Raw genomic sequence first — 24,760 nt, 5'->3', positions numbered from 1 at the left:
GAAACAGTTTGGACTCCTACAGAATAGGATCCAGTAAAATAAGAAAGAACAGGAAAAATGCAGAGGGTCAGGATAGTTTGCTGCCTGCATTTTCCTGCACAAAGGGGGAAGAAGCACTCATGTCATGCATACTGATTGGGTTTTTTAAATGGGCAGCCAGCATAGCAACTGAGCTTTGCCTCAACCACTTCGAGAGCAACTGTTTTGTTTTCTGGGGGAGCAATGGAGGACAGATCTTTGTGTCCAGCAATGACACTGCAAGGCAAGCTAAGCAGTAAAACGAAGGCGTCATTGGACGTTTCTGCAGCTCCCTCCGATTCTCCTGGACACTGATGGAAAGCAAGTCCGCTCCCTTTCGAAAAATTGCAAAACACGCTCACAGGACTCCAATCTACGCAGTCCCTGCCAGTAATGTCTGACTATGACCTATAAGACCTGAAGACAAGAATTTCAACAGGTACCGCATACTATATATGCGAGCAGCTGATACAACATTTCTGCTATAAATGATGTGCTGTCATCTGAAAAATGCAATGGATGAGAAACTAGATGACTCAAGGAATTGGTAACATGATACAAAACATTCCACCTTTAGGTCAGCACTTCAAATTCAACCTGTTTTTTGGGTGGGGGGAGTTGTTACATCGAATATTGAACAGCTGGGAGAGTAAGATGAGTTGGTCTCAGTCATTTCCTAGTAGACAGGTGTCCATCTCTCGCACATTTACTAACCAATCAATAAGTTATTTTCTGGTTCTATTAAACATGCTCCCTTTCTCCTTTTTCACATGGGTATGCACAAGTCTTTTTTTCTTACGCAAAACATTTCTCTCCATTCATACTGCCTTGGAAGGGACCTTTGCAGAGCAAGTTCCAAGGCAGAAACATTGGCTGAAAACAGTCTGCTCCCCTGCTGCAGGGAAAATGAGCCACTCCTGGGCATCAAGAAATGATCGCCTCCTTTCTTCACAAACTCGAGAGAGGGGAGTGAAAAGGTCCAAAAGATCGGCACATGCTAATATGAGAAATGGCAGAGTTAAAAGAAGCCACAGAGAGAGGCAGATGTTCCAGAGCACCTAGTTTCTCCACCTCGGCTCTCCTAAGAAACAATCTAAATAAACAAATAAAAAGAATAATGCTAAAAGAAAGAAAGAATGAAACAATTGGAAGTCCTATTGAGCATGAAGTTGAAGGGAATTGCGACATTCACCGTCCTCAATAACCACAATGCAGTGAAAGTATCCTGTTTTTGTCAAACCAACCATCAACCAACAAAAGCTGCTAGATATATAGCTGTGCAGCCTCTGAGAGCTAATGCTTGTACTGTTTTCACATGTTCTTTATCCCACCGCCCTTCTGCCATCGAAGCCAAGACAGCACACATGTGGCCTCCAAGCAGTTCACTAGCCAGGTGACTGAACAGATCCAGGGCTGCTTAGCTTCAGCAAGATTGCTAAGATAGGCCTCTTCATGCTAGCCAGAGGTTTCACCAAGAATGCAATCAGAAGACGCCCACAGAGATGCTATGTGGATGAACTATTGCACGTATGTAGGAGGAGTCTCTACATGCAGCTGCCAGGGTGCGGCCATTATGGAGGCATTTTCCTAATCTGCCATACTAGCACAAACTACTCCTCAGGTGGGACGCAAGTGGCGCTGTGGGTTAAACCACAGAGCCTAGGACTTGCCGATCAGAAGGTCAGCAGTTCAAATCCCCGTGACGGGATGAGCTCCCATTTCTTGGTCCCTGCTCCTGCCAACCTAGCAGTTCGAAAGCACATCAAGGTGCAAGTAGATAAATAGGTACCCCTCCGGCGGGAAGGTAAACAGCGTTTCCGTGCCCTGCTCTGGTTCGCCAGAAGCGGCTTAGTCATGCTGGCCACATGACCTGGAAGCTGTACGCCGGCTCCCTTGGCCAATAAAGCAAGATGAGTGCCGCAACCCTAGAGTCGACCACGACTGGACCTAATGGTCAGGGTTCCCTTTACCTTTACTCCTCAGGTAGACATGTTTGTTTCTGGCCTTCAGCTCAGCAGCCTCCTCTGGTCACTTGCTTACAGGGCCAGTGAATTGTACGAACAGGCCCTTCCCTGTTCTCTCCACCTCTTCAAAGTCAGTTCCTTGCACTTAAGCTGCCTTAAGATAAAAATGGAGTGCACCTCCAGTGCACCTCAAACAGCACCAAAGGGACCTCCGTGAGGCGCAAGCCTGGGCAGTTTGTATGGAGGTCCTGGCCTTCCCAGACGACAAGGCCTCGCCTCGCTGATGTCGATCCAAAGGAAAGCAGAGCGATACGTTTGGCACCAGCTTGGTGGCAGGAGTTGCTTGAAGTAAGCATACAAGGTGCCACTCAACCCTCTTAGGGGACTTCGCTCCAGATTTGTGTAGGGTTTCCTCCTTGGCCTTTTCTTCTCCCAGAGATATCACGCCACGCAGTGGAGGTTTAAGAAGAGTTTGGATTTGATATCCCGCTTTATCACTACCCGAAGGAGTCTCAAAGCGGCTAACATTCTCCTTTCCCTTCCTCCCCCACAACAAACACTCTGTGAGGTGAGTGGGGCTGAGAGACTTCTGAGAAGTGTGACTGGCCCAAGGTCACCCAGCAGCTGCATGTGGAGGAGCGGAGACGCGAACCCGGTTCCCCAGATTACGAGTCTACCGTTCTTAACCACTACACCTTCTCCTAGGTTGATGAGCCCAACCTCCCCCTCACTTCCCTCTACACACGTGCAGAAGCTTCTTTCCTGACCGTTGAGCCCACTATCAATCTCGTCCACTCAATCCACCAAAGCCTATCTTCCCATGCAGGGTAAGTCCCTAACTCACCGAGGCGTTGACACCCATCAGCTAACCTTACCTGGTATAGGCAGCCAGTCGAAGCTGTTTCCCAGGGTGTGGCTACTATCACATGCTCACAGCTTTTAGGAGCCACAGGTGAGAGCTGAGGGCAGGGTGGGGATGAAAGGAGGACGAACTATCCCAGAAGAACCATGACATGTCCCCCACCAGAGGTACTACCCTTCCCCTAACACCCCATACACCTGGTAGGACGTCGATGGCGCTGTGCTAACGAAGAAATAGTACCTCGGGTTAAGAACTTTGCTTCAGGATGAGAACAGAAATCACGCGGCGGCAGCGCAACGGCAGCAGGAGGTCCCATTAGCTAAAGTGGTGCTTCAGGTTAAGAACGGACCTCCAGAACGAATTAAGTTCTTAACCAGAGGTACCACTGTAGATAAATAGGTGCCACTCCGGTGGGAAGGTAAACAGCGTTTCCGTGCACTCTGGTTTCCGTCATGGTGTCCCATTGCGCCAGAAGCGGTTTAGTCATGCTGGCCACATGACCTGGAAAGCTGTCTGTGGACAAATGCCAGCTCCCTCTGCCAGAAAGCGAGATGAAGACCGCAACCCCATAGTCGCCTTTGACTGGACTTAACTGTCCAGGGGTCCTTCACCTTTTACCTTACACCTGGTAAACACAGGCAACAGGAGCTCAAACTTTCCAGCTACCAAGTGGTCTAATTTATTTCCCGAAGAAGGTTTACTGCAAAATGTGAGCAGGTTGGCACAGGCGACAGCTCATTATCACTTTCCAAGTTGCCTCTACGACTGTTAGCGCTTCCTAGGTAGCAACACAATCTCGTATTATTTTCAGTGCTATTTCTGAAGTGTTACAAATAGCTGGAATGGAATTATCAATTAGAGTTTGTGCTATGTGTGCTATATATAGTATTTCCTTACAGCAGATTAAAGAATTCTGCAGACTGAAGATTTGAGATGGACTGACGGAAGTTACTCCCATGCTGCCCTTCACTACAACGGTCACAAGACAACAAAATAAATACCTAAAAAAAATCATTAGAACTCATTCAAATAAAATGCCTACATAGCTAATATAGTACGGAAGTACATATAGTATATGTGCATAAATTATTCCTAAGATTTAAAATAGCAAAGAATTTGAAGCTATCTTTACCAACAACCAATGAGAGAGCTCATTATAGGGTGAAATTAGTCATTTCTAGGTATCTAGAATATGGCAAGCTAATTTTTTTTTAACATTCTTTAATTCTTGCCTTTTAAACACCCAATATTCTCAACTTTCTGTTGTCCACAAGAACATCGATTTTTTTAAAAAAAACCCACAAACTAACTAACAATTACTTCAGTAAATTATCTCCCTGTGGCCACCTCAATATTCAGTTGGCTTTCAAGGAACATGGTGACGAAAGAGGGAAAATACCTCTTTCTAACATAACCATACTGGCAGGAGTATCAACATTATCAGCATTCAAAGAATGTCTTGGCAGGATAAACCTTCATAAACACATGAGGCACAAGCTAATCCAAGTTGTCAAAATAGCAATAGTCCCGTCAAGGGTTGATCTGTTAAGCAAGCCATTATTTACTGCTAATGCAAACAAAACATTTCAAACAAAAACAAAACAAAAAATCATCCTAAATTTGTAAAGGGCAGCAATCAGGAAACTTCCAAGTAGACTGCTAAGCCTATATATCCACTTTTGTCTGGAAATAAATAAATAAAATGTAAGCATGTGGCAATACCGATTGATTGTGCAAAAATATAAAGTCTTCATTGAACACGTAAACAAAACGGACAGTTCTTTCAGTACGTGACAATAAAATGTCAAGAAATGAAAGAGGTACAGTGGTGCCCCGCAAGACGAACGCCTCGCAAGACGGAAAACCCGCTAGAAGAAGAGAATCGCGGAACGGATTAATTTCGTCTTGCGAGGCACCACTGTAATTTGACTGATATTGTTTGGCAACACAGAAAATGCGTTGAACCAAGAGGTTTGTTAATTTTCTTGTCGTTATTTTCAGCGTGTTATAAAATACACCTACTCAGTGCTACTCTCCCCTACTCTCTGGGGGGGACGCAGGGGTACGCATACCCCTAAACATTTTGTGAATTTAAGTTTGGCCTCATTGAAGGGCAGTATTTCAATATGAGTGGGAAAATGATAGTACCCCTAAATAATTTTTTTAGGGGGAAAAAGCACTGCACCTACTTATTTGCATTGAGCTCAGATGCCACTGTACGATTAGACACCCAAAAAGAGACTTTCTTACCAGAATATCTTTGACCACAGGATGGGGGTGGGAAATCCTTTTAAAAGAGCTGTGATAAATTTTCACAGTAGTTATAGGGATGGGTCTGAAGGTGTGATGTTTGAGCAGAGCAGAAAGGCACTTTTGGTCACACAAAGCAACCCCCCAAATTCTTCCAATTCTCCCATGTTATTCCAGAGAGACCTCATTCTTCAAAACCCACAAGGTTTCTATGGGGAGCCTCACTGTTTAAGGAAAGATTCCCTCACGCTTCTCTCATAACACTTCAACAAGTGAATTTCTTAATTTTCTTCACACAATCACTAAGTTTTTGGGCTAAAGCAGGGGTCGGCAAGGTTTACCGGCCAGGGGCTGGATCACTCCCATGGACATCGTCCGGGGGCCGGACTGGAGCAGCGTGATGCCGGAAATGGTGTCTGCACATGTCCAGACGCCGGAAATCGCTTTTGCACATGCCCAGATGCCAAAAACCGCACCTGCGCAGAAGCGATTTCCAGCTTCTAGACACGTGCAGACGCCATTTCCAGTATCTGTGTGTGCACAGACGCCATTTCTGACGCCGCTCAGCGAGTCCCTGCGCCATGCTGGTTTAGCGCAGTGCGCAGGGGACTCGCTGAGCACGCAGCTTGGCTCATGGGCAGGTAAAACGGTCTTCATGGGCCGCATCCGGCCCATGGGCCACATGTTGCTGACCCCTGGGCTAAAGGTTTCTACCACGCTACCAGTTCAGTTAGCTATTAAAGTACCCATTACCTGAAAATACTTTATGCTACCTGCTTCATCTCATAATTTATCTCATAATCCATTTCTTCCTGCTCTTTTTAGAAGCTGCCTCCCCGACCTCATGGGACTCTTCTGTCGCAGTCATGGACAAGACACAACACATAAGGCCAATCAATACCCCTTTATCACATACACAGCCCAACAAGACAACGACAAAAAACCCACCAACAGCATACAAATCAATATGGCTAACCTGATCCAAAACACCCACCCTCCCCACTTATACATGAAAACAAAGACCACCACAGCCAACCACAAATGAACAGCCACACCCTAAGCCAACCCCAACCACTCTCACCACCAAAGGAACGCAAGTGAACAACAAAGAACCTGCACAAGCAACGCTGACACCAAACCCTACATATAGTAAGTAAAATACAGTGGTGCCCCGCAAGACGAACGCCTCGCAAGACGGAAAACCCACTAGACGAAAGGGTTTTCCGTTTTGGAGGCGCTTCGCAAAACAAATTTCCCTATGGGCTTGCTTCGCAAGACGAAATGTCTTGCGAGTTCCTGCAGATTTTTTCCCTTCCCCCCCCCTTTTCCTAAGCCGCTTATCAGCTGATCAGCTAAAAGCCGCTAAACTGCTAATAGCGCTAATCCGCTAAGCTGTCAATGGGCTTGCTTCGCAAGACAAAAAAACCGCTATACGAAGAGCCTCACGGAACGGATTAATTTCGTCTTGCGAGGCACCACTGTAGTAACACCATCGCCCGACCCCACCCCCACCCATCTTCCCCCCCCCTCCACCTCTTTCCCCCTTTTCTTCCCAATGTCTCAACAAATGAAACTGATTTGTAAAAATGTTACATGGAAAAAAATAAATACGAGAGAGACACTGCAAACACTTTTGTAAAACAAGAAAATATTTAATAATAATAAAAAAAAGATAAAGCCAATCAATAATCAATACACAAAGGCTGCTGAGCATAATCACTTATTCTTGCCTGGAATTTGAGCTTACTGCTAGTGGCATTTTTCTGTATCCCTCACAGCTCCTGTGGCCCACAATGGAATTATTTACTGCACACAAAACTTCCTTATACAGTCGTACCTCGGTTCTCAAGTGGAATCTGTTCTGGAAGTCCGTTCGACTTCCAAAAATATTCAGAAGCCAAGGCGTGGCTTCTGATTGGCTGCAGGAGCGTCCTGCACTCAACTGGAAGCCACAGAAGCCACATCGGACATTCAGCTTCCCCAAAAAGTTTGCAAACCAGAACACTTACTTCCAGGTTTGCGGCATTTGGGAGCCCAAATGTTCGAGTCGCAAGGCGTTTGAGAACCAAAGTATATGAAAAATGAGGCTGGTTTTAATCATGAGAATCCAAAGATTGAGGTCTGTGCACCTGCTGATTCTCCCAATAGCACCCTCTCAACCTTTATAGATTCCTTGGCCTTCAGGATAGGCTTTTAGGCAGCACACCTGTCTCAATATGTATATATATATGTACTGGCTAATGAAGAGGCCAATGGATTCTAGTGATTTGTTTTTGCCTTGTTCCCACTCATGCTGTAGCTAATGATTGCCCTCTAGTGCTGAAAAGTCTCAAGGGCAATGCTTTGAATACTAACAGCTGCCCTGTCAAAAGTTCCAATTTAACACTTAGAAATGCAATTCTCACTACAGAGAGCTGAATTCATATTATGTGGCTTTTTGCTTAGGCCCTGTTACAGAATCTCTTGACCTGTGAAAACATTTTGAGTCTTAGTACTTTGCTGCAAATCGCTGTTTGAAAACATTCCTTCTTAGTGGTTCTTGATTTATATAGGCTTTCCCTCATTATAAATATATTTGGACAAGGATTGTTATAGATAGCTTGTTTTATTCTCAACATTTTAGAAGGATGCGATTCTGCAAGATTATCATGAAGGTTATGGCTGTATCTGATACTCCCTGGTTTAAATTTTTGAGCTGAAATGATGAACGTGGACATTTTTGTTAAGCCATTTCCCTAAAATGTCTCAATTGGGAAAATATTCACCGTATTCCAATAGTGTTCACTTCAATTGCTTCCCCCCGCTAGCTCAGACACATTCCAACCCTTTCAATATGGATAAATATTTTCTCTTTGTCCACGATTAATTACCATTGTTCACACATCGGATGACATTACACAACTACTCAGGTGAGTCAAACAAATTCAATAAGAGCAAGCGTAACGCGACCAAAGTAAATGAACAAGTGGTGATTTTAACACACACACACCAAGAAATCACTTGGGGTGAGTCAACACCACAGAAAAATCCCCAAACAATTGTGAGTAGCTGTACTTGTCTTAAAAGACCCCTTGGCTCTCAATAAACATGTACAATGTCTTCCCCCCACAGATAGGATTTCTTATTATAAATAACTCCAATTTACTCATACAGAAATCAAACAAGAGTGGGGAAAAATAAGAGTCTCTCGTCTTGAATTTAACTACCGTATTTTTTGCTTTATAAGACTCACTTTTTCCCTCCTAAAAAGTAAGGGGAAATGTGTGTGCGTCCCATGGAGCGAATGCGGGCTGCACAGCTATCCCAGAAGCCAGAACAGCAAGAGGGATTGCTGCTTTTGTTGCGCAGTGATCCCTCTTGCTGTTCTGGCTTCTGAAATTCAGAATATTTTTTTTCTTGTTTTCCTCCTCCAAAAATTAGGTACGTCTTGTGGTCTGGTGCGTCTTATAGAGCGAAAAATACGGTACTTACCTGGTCCCCATTGGCAATGAGGAATTCAATGCAGGCATCTACTTTTACACAATTGTAGCAGCTCGTATAACCGCTTAAGAGATTTTTAAAAAATATTAAGCGGTTTATAAATGTTTTTTAATGATAAAAATAAATAAAAAGAACACAGGTAAAGGTCAAGGGACCCCTGACCATTAGGTCCAGTCGCGGCCGACTCTGGGGTTGCGGCGCTCATCTCGCTTTATTGGCCGAGGGAGCCGGCATACAGCTTCCAGGTCATGTGGCCAGCATGACTAAGCCGCTTCTGGCGAACCAGAGCAGCGCACGGAAATGCCGTTTACCTTTCCGCCAGAGTGGTACCTATTTATCTACTTGCACTTTGACGTGCTTTCGAACTCCTAGGTGGGCAGGAACAGGGAGCGAGCAATGGGAGCTCACCACCGAACTTCTGATCGGCAAGTCCTAGGCTCTGTGGTTTAACCCACCGCGCCACCCGTGTCCCTAAAAAGAACATAAATCCACACTGGCTGCAGAGAAAGTGAAGCCCCGTGGCCTCTACAGTCAGAACAGAAATGGCAAAGGAGTGATATAGCAATCTGTACTTTTGCTACCAGCTTGCTGCGTACCACCAGGCCATGGTAGCCAATTAAAAAAACAAAACAAAACCACACAACCCACCACCTGCTGTGACTGCCACCCATTAGCACTGCTGTGCTTCGGGGAGAACTCATTTGTAAAGCATAGGGGCAGAGCTGGGCGATACCTGGTTTGCAACATCGTAATTTATCTGTCATGAAATTCTACTCAATTTCGATCCAGAGCAGAACTCCAACATCTAGTTAGCAGAGTAAAAACTTAAAATACATTGTAGTATTCCCCCCAAAATAGACCGGAGGCAATTGTATTTCATCCAGCAGTGCTTTGCTGCTACTGAAGGCAAATGAGCATAATGGTCACAAATCCAATACATTCAGGATTGGCACTGTCCATAAGAAATCCAGTTGCAGCAGACTTAAGCTTACAATAACTTATAATAAGTCTAAACCTTAAGACTAAGCAAACTATGTACAGAACCCCACACCAGAAGGAAAGAGAGACAGAAAGAGAATGAGAAAGTGAAAGCCAGGCTCCTTCTGGCCTTACTTTTGGCAATGACCTTGACAGAAGAGATAACAGAACCAGTTTAAACCAGCTGCACTCAACTTCTCTGAAGGAATAACCCAAACATCATCAATTTGCTTTGACAAATTCAGCTTGACCATTAGATGTCACTCTCATCTTGTAAATAACAGTGCAATCATTTCCAGGAGGGTTCTTTCCTCCAAACGCAAGGTAATAATAAATAATAATAAAAAATTTTATTTATATCCCGCCCTCCCCAGCCGAAGCCGGGCTCAGGGCGGCTAACAACAATCAAACAATCAAACTATCAGATATTCACACATTCTAAAAATATTTCATTATAAAAATCAATTAAAATCGAATTAATGGCAACTAATTAAGCAAGATTCTGTGCAGGTTGCCAGAGGAGGGAGTCAGGCTGCGCCCTGACCAAAGGCCTGGTGGAACAACTCTGTCTTGCAGGCCCTGCGGAAGGATGTCAGGTCCCGCAGGGCCCTAGTCTCTTGTGACAGAGCGTTCCACCAGATTGGAGCCGCAGCCGAGAAGGCCCTGGCTCTAGTTGAGGCCAGCCTAACCTCTCTGAGGCCTGGGACCTTGAGGATGTTATTATTTGCAGACCGTAGGTTTCTCTGTGGGGCATACCAGGAGAGGCGGTCCCGTAAGTACGAGGGTCCTAGGCCGGTAGATCCAAGGAGAGTTATGGGTAACTTTTACCGTTCTAGAATAAGATTATTTAAAGCTTTACCAAAGCCCGGAAAGATGACGATCATGGACTACAGGTAAGGCACCTCTACCTATTCAGAAATAACACCTCCGAAAATACACCACCATCTCAATCCCCTTTTAAAAATGGTACCAAGTCAAAGAAGTGCTTTGCAGAGATTTGCAGAAAGTTAAGCAGTGTATGAGCAGTGCATCATTTTCAGCTGCTTAGAGGTGTTTTGTTTTTTAACAAACAAGCAGAATATAAATTTTAATATAAAATTAATAAAAAATACACCGTATTTTTCGCTCCATAGGACGCACCAGACCATAGGCGCTGCGCTCCCCGGGCTTCAGGCTTCAGGCTGCTCCCGCCGCGCTCCAAAGGCTTGTGGATAGCTGCCTGAAGCCTGGAGAGCGAGAGGGGTCGGTGTGCACTGACCCCTCTCGCTCTCCAGGCTTCAGCGAAAACCTGCATTCGCTCCATAGGATGCACACATATTTCCCCTTCACTTTTGAAGGGGGAAAAGTGCGTCCTATAGAGCGAAAAATACGGTATCAAGGGAAGAGTAGCAGCGGCAAATTCCTGGCAATAGTATGCTAGCATGAAGAAACACGACAGGTTGGGGAAACTCTTGAGTTGGCAGCCACCCATCAACAACCCGGATTGCCAAAGCCTGACCAAACGGGCAGTGCTAGAGACCAAAGGCAGCTGCATCTGCAGAGAGCCAATGAAATAGACTTTCCCCCCTTTATTCTGGTCAGGATTGCAAGCCACCATCTCAAAATGGAGGCAATAGATGCCCTAAAGGAAACCTTGCTGTGCTCAAGCTCTGCTGAAATCACAAGGTGCCTAATTTAACTTTCTTTGGATTTGGGCCATGGAAATCTGACCTTATCTAAACTTTGGAGAACTTCAGGTTTGAAAAATACAACCGTAATAGTGCAGCCATCTTAGTCATTTCGAAGACAATGTGTTTGATACCTTGTTGTGTGTAAATGTGATCCTCAGTTCTGGTTTTATGATGCCGTAGGCCATCAGAAGTTTCTGGATTTTTTTAATTTCTTCCTTACGTTTTTTATCTGTTGAGTAAAACTGCTTTCTCACAGGCAGATTCTTGAACAGCTTCAGAACAGTTACAGTTGTACCTACCAGAAGGAGAAAGGGGGGGAAACCACAGAGTAAGATTAACTTGATATATGACGTAAGCCAAAGATGACCAAGTGCTCATGGCTCTACCAATGTATGCTATTTCCCTCCCACTGGTACCCATATTAGTACAGTGGTACCTCGGGTTAAGAACCTAATTCGTTCTGGAGGTCCGTTCTTAATCTGCAACTGTTCTTAACCTGAGGTACCACTTTAGCTAATGGGGCCTCCCACTGCCACTGCGCCACCGCCGCACGATTTCTGTTCTCATCCTGAAGCAAAGTTCTTAACCCCAGGTACTATTTCTGGGTTAGCGGAGTCTGTAACCTGAAGCATCTGTAACCTGAGGTACCACTGTATTAGTATTAAAGGTAAAGGGACCCCTGACCATTAGGTCCAGTCGTGACCGACTCTGGGGTTGCAGCACTCATCTCGGTTTATTGGCCGAGGGAGCTGGCATACAGCTTCTGGGTCATGTGGCCAGCATGACTAAGCCGCTTCTGGCGAACCAGAGCAGCACATGGAAACGCCCTTTACCTTCCCGCTGGAGCGGTACCCATTTATCTGCACTTTGAGGTGCTTTCAAACTGCTAGGTTGGCAGGAGCAGGGACCGAGCAACGGGAGCTCACCCCGTCACGGGGATTCGAACCGCAGAGTATCAGTATTAGGGCTAAGCAAACATCTTAGCAAAGGCAGCATGACTGTCAGGATGCTGTCAGCGGCTCCTGGCTGGTCGCCCAGGAAAGTATAAAGACAAGGAAAAGTTTCTTATACTCCTTTATTTCAACCTTTACAGAGAGAGGCTATAGAACCCAGCCTCTTGGATAATGGCGTTGTCCTGAATGCATCTCCACCCCCACCTCCCGTCTCTCCCTCATCATCATCGCCTCCTCTACGGGTGCCCTCTGTCTTCGAGCTCTTTGCTCTCCTACTTCTAAGGCTCGCCGGGTTCTGGAAGATGGTGGGTCTGGAATGCTTTCTAGTGATAACGTTTCAGCCAGCTGCTCTGGCTCTCCCACGATTTCCCAACTTTCCTGCTCATCTACCTCTGAGCTGTGACCTTCCTCAAACCACTCTTGCAAATCTGTACTGTCTTCCTCTTCCTCCTCCCTGGAAGGGTCAGGCTGGGGAGGGGGTCTCCACCATTCCTCCTCTGCCCAGTCCCTAACAACTGCATTCTCTAAACCAGTGCCCACCTACATGGTGCCTGCTCATTGCTGACGGACAACAATTTCCTCCATCCTTGACCAGGTTTATTTTTTTTAAATAATTTTTATTAACCGGCCAATCAAATCAAATTAAATCACATCACATAAATTCCGAATTACAAAGCCGAATTTTAAATTTTGTTGGGGGGACCCATATTTCAAGATCCAAAGGGGGATTCTGATCATCTTCTTGCTACTGTGTTAATGTCCAAATCAGTCCAAATAAATCCAAACAAAATTCATAATTCTATCCAGTCTTATCTTGCTGTTTCCACATCACATCTTGTTCATATATTTGCTCTTTTTTCTTTATGATCTCTTCTGATAGTCTCCTTAAGCCGATAAACACCAATAATAATCCTGTGTGATTTTTTCCGTTCTTCCAATCCTCAAATCGAGATGGTTTCCATATATCATCGCCTTCATAGATAACATCGCTCTTTTCATCTCGCAAAACTGTCGATCTTAAGTCCCACTGAGGAGTTTCACCCACAATATAAAAACAGCTCTATTTCTCTATTTCTCCTCTCAGACTTAAGTCCTCCGACAGAACTTCCCAATATGGCGACGGCATTTTTAACTGCGACATTCCAAAGCTCTTATACATTCCACGCTCTTCTTAAAACATGCTTTGGCTCGAAAGTTTATCTCCACACAGCCTTAAATCCACAGCTTAAATCCTTAAAACGACATTTCTGACTCGTGAGGGGAGGGGATTCTTGTTTAATCACATAAGGAAAGAAAGGAATGTTTTTTTTCCCCTCCCCCATCAGTCATTTGCCATACCGAGTCTTGGCGTATCTTCTCATGATTTCTCTTGTTCCTCCGACTCGTCTTATTTTATCAGAGATCTCTTCTGTTAGCAGTCTTTACTCCCCCTCCTTCCTTGAAATATGTGCATTCCTTCATCCAAATTGTTTCTTTTGAAGTTCTTGCAGCTAGTGGCGCGGATCAGGGACGGCGTCCAGGAGCACCGGAATCCCACAGGAGGGAGGGCTTTGTGCCTAGCGCCCCCATCCCCACAAATTCAGGGGTGATATAGGGCACAGCAGGCAAGGCAGTCCCCCCCCACATCCTGGGGGGGGTGTAGGGAGGCTAATTACTCCCATCATAGCCTCCAAATTACCTCGTGTGGGTCGGAGAGATGTTATTGTCAGCCATCTTCCGATGCGCCCCATAGTAGCCCCCCCATCCTTGACCAGGTTTAACAGGAGTTGTGGTACCTTCAGATATCGGACTACATTGGCTGTCCCTGCTATAGACCAGGTCTCCTAGACTATGTAGCTATGTGCTTATCTTCGGGGGGATTTAACTGATGAGTCCTGTCAGAGGAAGCCCTGCGAATGACTTTTGCTTGTGCAACAGGGCTTCCTCCCACCCCACCCTACCCCCCAAAATTAGCTGTAGGGGTTCGGAGAACCCCCAGAACAGCATGTGGGGGGTAAGGGCTGGAGTCCCACTGAGGGGATCATTCCCTCTGGCAGTTTGAACATCTTTCCTTGACAGAACAATGATTTTAGCATGATGTTGAATTCCTGTGCAAGTATTCAACTGGGTTTTACTCCAGAGGTGATCCATTGGAATTAATGAACATAATTCAAGTTAAATAAGTTTTTATTTATTTATTTATTTATTTATTTATTTATTTATACCCCACCCATCTGGCTGGGCTTCCCCAGTCAATCTGGGTGGCTTCCAACCAAATATTAAAATACAGTAATACATCAAACATTAAAAGCTTCCCTAAACAGGTCTGCCTTCTGATGTCTTCTAAAAGTTTGGTAGTTGTTTTTCTCTCTGACATCTGGTGGGAGGGTGTTCCACAGGGCGGGCGCCACTACCAAGAAGGCCCTCTGCCTGGTTCCCTGTAACTTGGCTTCTTGCAGGGAGGGAACTGCCAGAAGGCTCTCGTAGCTGGACCTCACTATCTGGGCTGAATGATGGGGATAGAGATGCTCCTTCAGATATACTGGACCAAGGCCATTTAGGGCTTTAAAGGTCAGCACCAACACTTTGAATTGTGCTCGGAAACGTACTGGGAGCCTATGGTGTAAATGGACCTATGTTGAGTAAAATTTAGTTGAATACCATCCTTTGTCTCCAGGTATGTTCAAATGACTTGACGCCGCAAAGAGCTATAGCATCTTGGGCTGTAATTCTAGGCTCACCTGGGAATAAGCCCCATTGAACTGTGTAGACGCATATTGGGTTGCTCTGTCTCGTATAATTAAATCTCATTATTTTTCATGTTAACGGCAAGCAACAATAATATGGAAAACTCCGTGACACGACTCAACTATTCAGAATGTAAAACAGATCTTATTAAAGAGATTATATGCTCATTTGAGCCCATAGGGCTCAGGGGTGGGGGAGGGGGGGGAGAGAGAGAAACGTTGCTCAAATTTGCTGCACCAAAAGGAAATACAATTAATACAGTAACTGATCTTGACTTGAATTTACATGTGCCCTTGTGCATGTCAAACATCTCATGCCAAATCCCCCCCCATTCAATTTCTGTACAAGTTTCACTTACACATCTTAGAACCCAAAGCCTTATATATTTTACAAACCCCTATAAAAGTCAAATATAGATGAAAGTTGGCATCCCAACACCATGGCATAATCAAATGTTAAGTGCAATATCTAGGAACAGAGTGGCATAAAATCTACAAAATCCGTGATTAAATGCAATAATGTGCAATTATTTTACAGTTTGGAAGATTTAACCCCCCCCCCTTTTATATATAAAAAAGGGATATAAAAATGTCCTAATTTTCTAAACCAGCAAACAACTTGCCGATCTTTAAAACTGCTGTATCAGGTGAAAATCTTTCAGGGAGGGGGGATAACATTTGCAATGCTAGCACAACACCCCAAAACATGATGCTATATAAGTGGCTTTACAGTTGAGGTGCAAGCAGATATGACTGCACAAGTGTTTTATGATCAGAGCGATAACATATTTACAAGCAAAATGGGAGAGACGCTATCATATTTAACAAGAAGATTCTTAAGATTTAACTGCTCTGATTTCTGTTTAGGCGACTCTCCATGCACCATGATTAAATTCCAGCATGGTACTCTATTTTACGAAGTACACGCTGTACCAGCTTAAAAGTCCTACCCTTTATAGATGCAATGTATAAAGTTACATTTAGGATTGCACCATGGTGAGGTTTTCATTTGTTAAAAAGGTACTTTACCAGCAATCAGTAATAAAATCAAAGTGGTGTGCCATCAAAACACATCTATTTAGATTTAGATTATGTAGCAGAAACACGATGACAAACGTTACATCTTTAGAGTATAATCCTGCCAGTTTTTTTACTATTATTATTAAACAATCATAGGAAATGAAATGATTGATGAGTGATTGCTATTACCGGAATACATCTTATTAACTGAGATGCGCCTAACTTACCCTAGGTAAAGGTAAAGGGACTCCCGACCGTTAGGTCCAGTTGCGGATGACTCTGGGCTTGCGGCGCTCATCTCACTTTACTGGCCAAGGGAGCCGGCGTACAGCTTCCAGGTCATGTGGCCAGCATGACTAAGCCACTTCTGGCAAACCAGAGCAGCGCGCGGAAACGCCGTTTACCTTCCCGCTGGAGAAGTACCTATTTATCTACTTGCACTGGTGTGCTTTCGAACTGCTAGGTTGGCAGGAGCTGGGACCAAGCAACGGGAGCTCACCCTGTCGCGGGGATTCGAACCGCCGACCTTCTGATCAGCAAGCCCTATGCTCTGTGGTTTAACCCACAGCACCACCTGCGTCCCTAAAAGCTAGTTGAGGGGGCACCTGGATTTTAAAATACAGTTTCACTCCTGTGCTTAAGCTGCACCGACTGAGGGGCTATGGGATATGGCAGAAGGCCCTCACGCCAGTGCCCTCTCTGCCAATGAAATCATAGATACAATGCTACCACTACATGAGATATACAAGGATAAACTTATGGCAGCTAAACTGGCACAGCTCCACCAACATGACAGCCATGCCAGATTGGAGACATCTTTATAATTATGATTATGATTATTAAAATTTGCAAACTGCCCTAGACCTGCATGTCTCAGGGTGGTTCACAAGATAGAATCGCAATGCAGTGGTACCTCAGGTTACAGACGCTTCAGGTTACAGACTCCGCTAACCCAGAAATAGTACCTCAGGTTAAGAACTTTGCTTCAGGATGAGAATAGAAATCATGCTCCGGCGGTGCAGTGGCAGCGGGAAGCCCCTATAGCTAGAAGAGCCAGTTTGGTGTAGTGGTTAAGAGCGGTGGACTCAAAATCTGGGGTACCGGGTTCGCTTCCCCGCTCCTCCACATGCAGCTGCTGGGTGACCTTGGGCTAGTCACACTTCTCTGAAGTCTCTCAGCCCCACTCACCTTACAGAATGTTTGTTGTGGGGGAGGAAGGGAAAGGAGAATGTTAGCCGCTTTGAGACTCCTTAGGGTAGTGATAAAGCAGGATATCAAATCCAAACTCTTCTTCTTCTTCTCTTCTAAAGTGGTACCTCGGGTTAAGAACAGTTTCAGGTTAAGAACGGTCCTCCAGAACAAATTAAGTTCTTAACCCGAGGTACCACTGTATAAAAACACAAAAGACATAATGAAAATAATAAAAAAAGAAGAACCTAATATCCCCTCCTCCCCACCACATTTTAAAAGGGCATTGGATGTCAATCAGCCAAAGGCCTGGTGAAAGAGGAACGTTTCTGCCTGGTGCCTAACAGTGTATAATGAAAGTGCCAGGCCGACTTCCCTGGGGAGAGCATTTCACAGACGGGGAGCCACTGCAGAAAAGGCCCCGTTCTTGTGTTGCCACCCTCCAGACCTCACGTGAAGAAGGGTCTCAGAAGATGATGTCAGAGTTCGGATAGGTTCAGTCAGATGGGCGGCATACAAATGTTGTTGTTGTTGTTACTACTACTACTGATACTACTGATACCATTATTATACGGGGAGAGAACCCTTCAAATACCATATTGGCCCGAATATAAGCCACACCCGTAAATAAGCCTGCACCTTTAAAATTCAAGTGGTGAGGGAGAAAAAAAGTCAATACCCGGATATAAGCCGCTCCTTATATCAGGCACTCACACCCGTAAATGGCAAATGTAGAAGAAAATCCTACAGGTCCTATAGAGGACCCGCAATTGAAAGCGATGAATGACATTAGAATTAACTGCACAACAGCATCAAGCTCGCAAATTGGCAACAAAACATTATTTTGTTCCGTTTTACCGTATGTATGTTTCAGCAGCGATGTCGTAAAAGCCAATTTTGGTAAGGTCGCGAATTTAAGCTGCACTTTTCACTTTTCACGGTTGGAATTTGGGGGTAAAAAGTGTGGCTTATATTCAAGGCCAATACGGTATTGAAAATGGCCTGGGTTCATTTAACCCAGTGCAAGTGGAAGCCAGTCCAAGGGCTCCCACTAGGGCAACATAGCTTCCTGCCCCCAATCTTCTCCCCCCGAAACACCCACCCACCCCGCAATGGGAGGAGAGCGAAGGGACTGTTTTCTCTGGCCAGCTGAAACGCTCCTGCAGACGGAATGGTCCAAAGAGAGCGATACTGAATTCCTCCCCATAAATCCTGTTAACGGCCCTACCTTGTCCGAGATGAGACGGCTTTTGAGAAGTCACGTGACCGCTTCTATCCAACAGGTACTGGGTGCTGAAATCGTCAGAAGCGGTCTTGGTTGTAATCAGGACCTAGAAGCGGAAGGTGCTGGCGTCAAACAGAAGCTTCCAAAATCATTTGGTAGAGGCTGCTCTCCTGCTCGCCAACCCCTGATGCCATCTTCCCACATATTAATCTGGGCTGCATCAATAGGAGTATAGCATGTAGATCAAAGGAAGTAATAGTGCCACTGTATTCTGCTCTGGTCAGACCTCACCTGGAGTACTGTGTCCAGTTCTGGGCACCACAGTTCAAGAAGGACACTGACAAACTGGAACGTGTCCAGAGGAGGGCAACCAAAATGGTCAAAGGCCTAGAAACGATGCCTTATGAGGAACGGCTAAGGGAGCTGGGCATGTTTAGCCTGGAGAAGAGGAGGTTAAGGGGTGATATGATAGCCATGTTCAAATATATAAAAGGATGTCACATAGAGGAGGGAGAGAGGTTGTTTTCTGCTGCTCCAGAGAAGCGGACACGGAGCAATGGATCCAAACTACAAGAAAGAAGATTCCACCTAAACATTAGGAAGAACTTCCTGACAGTAAGAGCTGTTCGACAGTGGAATTTGCTGCCAAGGAGTGTGGTGCAGTCTCCTTCTTTGGAGGTCTTTAAGCAGAGGCTTGACAACCATATGTCAGGAGTGCTCTGATGGTGTTTACTGCTTGGCAGGGGGTTGGACTCAATGGCCCTTGTGGTCTCTTCCAACTCTATGATTCTATGATTCTAATCGCCTGGAGCTTCCCCTTGGCTACCCCATACGACAACTCAGCTCACTTGTCCCCTGCAAATCCCAAAGCGATTTCTCTCTTCCATTTTGCAGCCCCACTGTGCACCTGTTTTCACCTTCACGCCAATATCCATGTGCTCCCCCTCTTTCTGTGCAACCCTCCTTGCACCCAAACCATTTTTATGGCTAGCTTCCTGTATCCTCCCCTTCCTTCTCCCCCCACACACTGCAGCTGCTACACACCCTTCTCACCTTCTGCGTAGCTGTGAGGTCGCCCCCTACCTCCTCTTCTGCAGACCCTTTTATCCACTACCCTCCTCCTCAGTTTTCCTCAACTCTCCCTTACACGTTGATCACCCCCTATTTCCGTGTCTTATCTAGGGCTGGGCGAGACCTGGTTTTCAACCTTGCAATATGTCGCCAACCAAACGTCGCAATATACCGATATATCACCATGTCTGAGGTAAGGACAGAGCATTGGCTGGGCTTGTGGTTTTTCCCACATCGTGATTTTTGCTGGCGCCTGCTCTTGTGATTCGCTGGCTCTTCCGTGAGGCAGGAGGGAAGAGCTGAGCCGTTACGAGTTAATGGGGGAATTGAGAGAAGCCTTTTCTCACATTGTGTGTGTGTTATGCAAAACTCACGATATATTGCCAGGTCAAAAATTACAAAACTGGCATCACAATATGGACTTCAAACCAGTTTTGGACAATACACTGATATATCACCCCAGTCCCAGTCATATTCTCTCTTCTTTTGTGCAGCGCACGTTTACATGCACACATTATCCTCTTTGCCCCTTTTCCGTCCTCCTCGCTCTCCCTTCCACACAAAACACCATACCCATTTCCTTGCCGCCGCCTCCTCTCCTTAATTAGCATCCTTTATGCACACACCTTGTACTAATCTGTGCTACTTTATCAATAATAATAATAAAAAATAAAAAAATAAAATTACCTATACCCGATCCATCTGGCTGGGCCTCCCCAGCAACTCTGGGCAGCTCCCAAAAGAATATTAAAAACATGATAAAACATCAAACATTATAAACTTCCCTAAACAGGGCTGCCTTCAGATGTCTTCTAAAGTCAGATAGTTGTTTATTTCCTTGACATCTGGTGGGAGGGCGTTCCATAGGGCGGGTGCCACCACTGAGAAGGCCCTCTGCCTGGTTCCCTGTAACCTCACTTATCGCAGTGGAGGGAACCACCAGAAGGCCCTCAGAGCTGGACCTCAGTGTCCAGGATGAACGATGCGGGTGGAGACGCTCCATCAGGTACACTGAGTCTCGGTGGTTTAAGACAAAGAGAATCTTAAGAGCAAGTCTGTTGTCTTGTTTTGCGCAAGGACGTTAAGTTCCGTTGACGGATGTTGTATGTATATGGGTGTGTCCTTGTTAGCATCTTCTAAATTACTACACTGAATCCAGAAGTTTAGGTTTGAAGGCAACACATGGTACCCGGAGTGGAAAGTAGAAATGTGATAAGGTACTATGGAATATTTGAACCTAACAGAGCCTGAAATACCTGCACTCTGGCCAATCCAGAATAATTTACAAACAAAAAAGCACCTGAAACTATGTTAGGCTTTTACCTCAGACATGCTACAAATTGAACCCAAAGCTTCACCACGGAAACCGTACGTTGCCAAGTTTTCAAGGTCCTCAGATGAGCTTATTTTTGAAGTGTAGTGTTTCACAGCCGCAACAGGAACATCCGCTGCCTTGATCCCATCACCGTTATCTCGGATTTCAATCTTATCAAAACCATAGTTTTCCTAGTTAAAAGAACACACACAAACACATCAGATGTGTAACCAGACACTGTTTAACTCTTCTCAATACATATCATATCCATAATTGTCATAGAGCTCCAAAAATATATGTATTTCTATAGGCTACAGGGCCTGTAATCATGCACACAATTTATAGTGTACCACAAATTCTACGGAAATTAATTCTGATGAAATGTTAGCCCATATCCATAAGGATAAAGGTAAAGGGACCCCTGACCATTAGGTCCAGTCGTGACCGACTCTGGGGTTGCGGCGCTCATCTCGCTTTATTGGCTGAGGGAGCCGGCGTACAGCTTCCGGGTCATGTAGCCAGCATGACTAAGCCGCTTCTGGCAAACCAGAGCAGCGCACGGAAACGCCGTTTACCTTCCTGCCAGAGCTGTACCTATTTATCTACTTGCACTTTGACATACTTTCAAAATGCTAGGTTGGCAGGAGCAGGGACCGAGCAATGGGAGCTCACCCTGTCATGGGGATTTGAACCGCCAACCTTCTGATCAGCAAGCCCTAGGCTCTGTGGTTTAACCCACAGCGCCACCTGTGTCCCATATGCATAAGGATTTTTTAAAACAACAACAACAACAACAACAACAACAACACCCTTCTATTGGAACCAAAATAACAGAGTTTTCCAAACCCAAATACAACTGCAGAGGGACAATTGGGGGGGGGGGGGAATCACAATTAACCCTTTCCTCCCCAGATATGACCCATCCCCCCCAAAAAAAATCACCACTCTCCTGCTACAATTAGGCTTGGAAAAAGTCCTATACAGTTGTACCTCCGAAGTCGAACAGAATCCGTTCTCGAAGTCCGTTGGACTTCCAAAATGCTTGCAAACCAAGGCGCGGCTTCCGATTGGCTGCAGGAAGATCCTGCAGCCAATCGGAAGCCGCGGAGGACGTTCGGGTTTCAAAGAACATTCACAAACCAGAGAACTCACTTCTGGGTTTGCGGCATTCGGGAGCCAAAACGTTTGAGTCGCAAGGCGTTCATCAACCAAGGTAAGACAGTTTTTCCAAGCCTTATGGCTTAGGTGAGTGCGCATATTGTAGTGTGTTTGTGTGTACATGGCTGCAACATGTAGGCAGTAGACACAACGGCTTTTTCAGTTTGCAAATAGGCCCATGGGCCCAATAATCATAGACAAACTATTAGTGCTTCTTTGAATGCTTTGCATCCCACTTCAGGGGTTTGGGTTTTTGTTGTTGTTGTTTTTTGCAGAAGTGCAATCTATTAAATGTCTCAACAAAGCAAAAGACTGCAAGCAAAGTTCAGAAAATTATCAGCCGGCACTGTATCTAGAAAGACCTCTGCGTTCTCAAACAATCCCCTTTGGTTTCGATTGCTAGTCCTGAAGGCAAGTTAAACCAGATTATCCACATTGTCAAAAGGAGCAGCAACATACAAGAGAAATCTTGGAAAACCTGCTCTTTGTAGAGGTTCACGTGTATATACCTTGGGGTCCAAAATCTGTAATTCCTCAGGGCTGTTTTCCACATTATATTTGTTGACACTGGTATTCCCTTGCTAATCAATCCCACATGAAAGCCTACTGCCTACTTATGAAACACACACAGATATGCAGAGAATCTGGTGGCACACGGTTACCGCAATGTGCCTTGTAGATTTGCGGCTAGGACTCTATGCTACCCCTTTCTGGGTAGATGGGTCCCATGGCTTTCATCCTGATCCTAAACCCTGTTCGGTTCAAGGGCCATAATTTCAACACACAGCTATCCAAGAAGAAGAAGAGTTTGGATTTGATATCCCGCTTTATCACTACCCGAAGGAGTCTCAAAGCAGCTAACATTCTCCTTTCCCTTCCTCCCCCATAACAAACACTCAGTGAGGTGAGTGGGGCTGAGAGACTTCAAAGAAGTGTGACTGGCCTAAGGTCACTCAGCAGCTGCATGTGGAGGAGCGGAGACACGAACCCGGTTCACCAGATTACGAGACTACCGCTCTTAACCACTACACCACACTGGCTCTCAGTGTGAAGATCCAAGATCTTCTTAAAGACCTTCAGCAATGAAGAGCCCATCACCCCATCCAGACAACTGGTTCATTTCCAAATTGCCATCAAGATGTTCCTTCCAGCTTGCAACTAAAATCCACCGTCTTGTAATGTAAGCCCATTGGATCTAGTCCAGACCTATGGCGTAGCAGACAGCAACTTGTTGCCTTGTTCTATATGACCCCCCCTTCCAGTATTTGAGGAGTGCAAACAACCTGAAAATAGTGTTTTGGAAGACAAAAGAAGCAATAAGAGATAAATCTATGCTTTATAGTTGAATATTCAACAAACCTACCGCCTCTGCATAGAGACTCCTCATATGTCCTTCAGAAAATAGAGCATTTGATCTTACTGGGTGCAGTATTTTAAGAGGAATTCTGTTGATGCTGCTTCAAGGAATTTTTTTTTAATGAAAATAAAATATGTTTTAGGCAAAGCAGAGACCTCTATGTTTCAGAAAACATTTATTGTTAACCCCTTCCTAAAACCATTCACTCCCTCCGTTTTTAAATAGGCTACCAAAAGCTTTCTTCAAGTAAACAGCGTTCAAATGAGCAAAGTCTGTAAAATGTAAATTGTGATCCTCAAACAAACAAATGATTAACCCCACAGAAGTCATAGAACCAGTCCACAAACTTGTTTCAATGATTTGATATTATCTGGAACTTTGGATTTAAAAAAAAAAAATGCAAATCATATTCTAACCCACTCAGTGGAACAATTATTATTTTTTGGTATGTACTGAATGTTAATAATTATCCCACATGAATAGTCATATGCAAAAATATGATTTCCCTTCAAAATGAAATCTTGAGTTCAATAGGGAGCTCTAAAATTATACACACACATTTTCAATCAAGAACTTACCAGCCAAAACCCAACATCTCCAGATCATAGACACAAACAAAGGAATCTGAATTTCAGCAAAGTTCAATTTCCTTACGCTTGGCAGGTTTAAGGAACTTCAGAATGATTTATATGGTGCCTGCGTGAATTCAAGCTATACATCCATATAAACCGCCAAAGATTATCAGATGTTGACAGAAATGTGTTTGTGAAATTTTAAAGCACAACTATATAAAAGAATGCACTATTCAAACCTTCATGCATTAAAAAATGAGTATTATTGTATTCCCATCCATGTTCCAGTTTTAGCTTAATATGACTTACCAATTTAACATCAACATTTGTTGCGTTAGCATCCAAAGAATTCTCTAATAGTTCTTTAACCACACTGACAACAGACGTTATCACCTGCGAACTCGAAACCAGCCGGATAGTTTCTGCTGCCAATTGCTTCATTTCCAGGCTTTCAGGATCACATCTGAGTGGGGAAATATAAATAGCACAATTTTATGAACGTAGTTTTTTTTTAAAAAAAACATTGCTCATTTCCAACACAGAAGTGACTGGAGTAAAATATAAAATAAGACAGAAGCATGAAACGATGTTAAATTGCATGTGTCGTTCAACTGAACTCAGTACCTGTTGCATACTGCATGTATAATCAGAGCCTACTTCAGTAAATATCAATTTGTTAGTGGAAAAAATGTAGGCCATCCCTTTCAAATATAGACAGCTGTGTTCTTGTAACGCTTGGTGTATCTTCAGGAACCAATTTCAGGTTTTGATGGAAGTGGGCCGATGGAGAGGGAAAGGTTAACAACCCAAAGACCCACTGCTGAATATTTTCAATATTGCATTGCAAAAAAAAAAAAAAAAAAAGACGTCTCTTTTGTCGTTGATAGACTAGTTCAGACATAGCTTAGCATTGTAAGAATGTGACTGTGACCCAGACTGCATGACATGCTAAG

The 24,760-nt window shown here is 44.6% G+C and overlaps 1 protein-coding gene across 1 annotated transcript in view; it reads right to left on the bottom strand.

Moving 5' to 3' along the window:
- PMS1 (PMS1 homolog 1, mismatch repair system component) overlaps nt 1–24,760 on the bottom strand; it is a 55,681-nt gene that overhangs the window by 26,151 nt on the left and 4,770 nt on the right. Inside the window, exons 2-5 of the mRNA XM_083707257.1 lie at nt 24,117–24,270; nt 20,729–20,911; nt 18,338–18,440; nt 11,354–11,517 (exon numbers count right to left, since the gene is read on the bottom strand). Coding sequence (XP_083563383.1) covers nt 11,354–11,517; nt 18,338–18,440; nt 20,729–20,911; nt 24,117–24,248 — 582 coding nt within the window. The 5' untranslated portion in view covers nt 24,249–24,270. The remainder of the gene's footprint in view (nt 1–11,353; nt 11,518–18,337; nt 18,441–20,728; nt 20,912–24,116; nt 24,271–24,760) is intronic.

Source organism: Podarcis gaigeae (genome assembly GCF_964106915.1).
Source record: "Podarcis gaigeae genome assembly, chromosome: 1".
Lineage (NCBI taxonomy): Eukaryota > Metazoa > Chordata > Lepidosauria > Squamata > Lacertidae > Podarcis > Podarcis gaigeae.
This window is presented reverse-complemented; position numbering and strand designations above follow the sequence as displayed.